This window comes from Muntiacus reevesi, chromosome 8 (assembly GCF_963930625.1).
Source record: "Muntiacus reevesi chromosome 8, mMunRee1.1, whole genome shotgun sequence".
In the NCBI taxonomy this organism is placed as follows: domain Eukaryota; kingdom Metazoa; phylum Chordata; class Mammalia; order Artiodactyla; family Cervidae; genus Muntiacus; species Muntiacus reevesi.
In genome coordinates this window covers 10,232,327-10,235,215 of record NC_089256.1, presented here as the reverse complement: position 1 = coordinate 10,235,215, position 2,889 = coordinate 10,232,327, and the positions used below count along the sequence as shown (strand labels likewise).

The 2,889-nt window shown below is 53.7% G+C and overlaps 1 protein-coding gene across 1 annotated transcript; it reads right to left on the bottom strand.

Annotated features, from left to right (window-relative positions):
* Positions 1–577: 577 nt before the first annotated feature.
* LOC136173565 (proline-rich protein 23C-like) lies at positions 578–1,468 on the bottom strand. The gene has a single exon (XM_065943251.1). The coding sequence runs from the start codon at positions 1,466–1,468 to the stop codon at positions 578–580; it is 891 nt and encodes a 296-aa protein (XP_065799323.1).
* Positions 1,469–2,889: the final 1,421 nt, after the last annotated feature.

Here is a 2,889-nt window from a genome sequence, read left to right as displayed (position 1 = left end):
TCCCATCTGGGTAGAGGTTGTTGTAAACCAGCATGAACACTAGGACCAAAACCGTGTAAATAATAGAAATTAGCAATTCTTCTGTTGAGTGGGGTGGGGCACAATAGGGGAAGGGGCCAGTAGTAGGGTATCAGGGAAAGGATGGCTTTTTAGAGAAAAGTGCTGTTGCTTATGTTTGAAGCGAATGGGAAGTGGGTAGAGCTCCTTAGGCTTCCCCAGTGGCTCAGTGGTAAAGAATCTGCCTGCAATGAAGGAGAGGCAGGTTCCATCCCCGGGTCAGGAAGATCCGCTGGAGAAGGAAATGGCGACCTATTCTAGTATTCTTGCCTGGGAAATCACATGGACAGAGGAGCTTGGTGGGCTACAGTCCACGGAGTTGCAAAGAGGCCCACACAACAGCGCCTAAACAACAGATCTGCTTAAGGGTAACCTCTTTAGGGAAAACCTACCAGCAGTCTGGCTGTCTGAAAGTATGCTGCATTTCAAGTGGATTTTATTTGCCCAGCTGAACTTCCTTTCAGATGTTCAGGCAGCCACTGATCAAAATTCTGCAAAGCAGCCTGCATCCAAAAAGGATCTATTCGTATGATTCTACCGGTGCGTTCAGTATATACACAACCAACATCGGAAGACTCTGTCCTGATGCCCGTTCACGTGCCCAGGAATCGTGGGAGGCAGTGGCTTCAGGGAACAGGCATCTCCGGGCCTTGCAAGGAGAACCAGGAGGGCGACAGGGGCGCTCCTGGGGACTTGGACTCGGAGAAGGAGGTAGAGGTTGGAGTGGTGAGTCAGGAAAGGGCTCCAGAAGGTGCAAGTCCAGGCTGTCGGCGTGCTGAGGAGAGCCTCTCTCTGGACTAGGATTGGAGGCCCGTGGGGAGGGCTCTGAGACTAGGTCTAACAGGTCAAAGTGAGTCAAACTTCCAGCAGAAGAGCGGAGCCCGGCGACTGGGACTGAGGCAGCATCCATCTCGCCCAGCACGAAGTCAGCGTCAGCATTTGCATCCTCCTTGCTGGCCTCTCCCTGGCAGGCGATCTCTGGGACAGCGGCACAGGAGAATCCCGGCTCCAGAGCCACGTACTCCCCGCGAGGGCTCAGGAGAGCGCCCGGTTCTAGGCCCTGCCCCCACGGCCCTTCCACACCCGAGCCCACAAGAGCCTCGGGGACCAGCATGAGGATGCGACCTCCGAGACACACTTGCCTCACAGACGTTGGCTCGGGCTCCAGCAGCAGTTCGACGTCGTCCAGGAGCACGTGCAGAGCACATCCCGCCGGCAGGACAGCCACGAAGATGAGGGTGTCCGCCGTCGGCGACCAGGTCAGGTTATCCCGGCTGGGCGCCGCCTCAGACTCGGACTTCGGGCGCGCGGGCTCCTCGGTTCGGCGGCGCTTGGCAGGGCCGGGTCCTCCGTCCTGCGGGTCCCACGGGTCCTCAGGGTAGGCGGTGGGACTGCGCGGTCGGCTGCCCATCATGTGAGTGTCGCCGCGGGTCTGGGACATGGCGGAAGGCGACAGAGACCTGTGACAGGTCGGCCTGACAGGTGAGGCCGACGCGGGGTGGTGGGGCGCAGGAACGCAGGATGAGTCTTCGGAACTCTGGGCTGCCTCTGGGGAGTCAGTCAGTCGTGGCTTCGAGGGGAGCTGCTGCCTTCAGACTTGCGAGTTTGAAGCTTCAGCTCCTCACGTGGACGGGTTTGCACAGGAGTGCGCCAAGCGTGTCGTGAGTGAAGCCGGCGGAACCTGAGTCGCAAAGCAGCCTCACGCTAAGCCCCGCCCCTTCCTAGGCTCCGCCTACAGAAATGGAGCAGTCTGTGAAGCCAAGAGTCCTGGCCCTGGTGCGTAGTTCAGTGTAGATTCTTTCATAGGCCTGAAGGGGGCGGAGCAATCGTGCCACTCCTGGGTGAAGTCCTTGGCTTGCTTTGCTCGTGTTGACCTCAGATGCGGAAAACCTTAACCGGAAAGCCGATTACATTTCAAGTCCCACCACTGGAACGCTGCACCAGGACCCTGAAATGTAGTTCCTTCATCCCCTGAGACCTCGCCCTGGCAGTGACCTCATATCTTCTTTTGGCCAGATAGTGAGGTGAGGTTTTGGATGACATCCTTAAGTCTACGCCTGAGTTCTCAATGACTGCCAGATCCTTGCAGCGGTATCGAAAGGGAAAGCGGTGTTAGAAGTGAGTGTCTGACTAGCAACTGCTGCACGATCAGCTTATGTATGTATCAGTTTAGCAAGATGGTCATTGTTACACTTCCATCACTAAACCAGGAGTTTATTGTATTGAATTTGACCTACACTACACTCAGAGGTGTATCTGTTGCAGCTCAATTGTCGTGCCGAAGGAAGAACCAATTGGCCAGGAGCCCGGAAGTAGCAGAGGGTTCTTTGACCGGTCAGGCTCCCCTCCAGGTGTTGCAGGCGGCAGAGCCTTTAACAAGTGGGTGTCACTTTAAAGGCGCGTCTATGCTACAGATTCTGGTTGCCAAGTGAAGGTTGCCACAATTTATCCAAAGTTAATAGGCGAAGCCTCAAAATTACTTTGGAACACTACTACTACTGCTATAGGTAATTCTTTCATACAGTTTCAGAAGAAGGTGAAATACTTCCCCTTGTGTCCTTTTACCACGTGATTGCTCACTTTGTCCCTTTTTACAAAATAGCTTTAATGGTGTTATTTTTAGAGCCGCATAATATTCCTTCATTCAGAATTCCATTAAAATCAGGCTTCCCTTGATGGACATTTAAGCTAGTGATCTGTGAATTGGCAGACACTGCCCTTCTCTGGCCAGTTAGTGTAAAATGCACATTCTTTTCTTTTTCCAATTATTTTTATTAGTTGGAGGCTAATTACTTCACAACATTGCAGTGGGTTTTGTCATACATTGACATG

Coding starts and splice junctions, on each gene's coding strand:
- LOC136173565 (XM_065943251.1), bottom strand. CDS start 1,468: ATGGGCAGCCGACCGCGCAGTCCCACCGCCTACCCTGAGGACCCGTGG.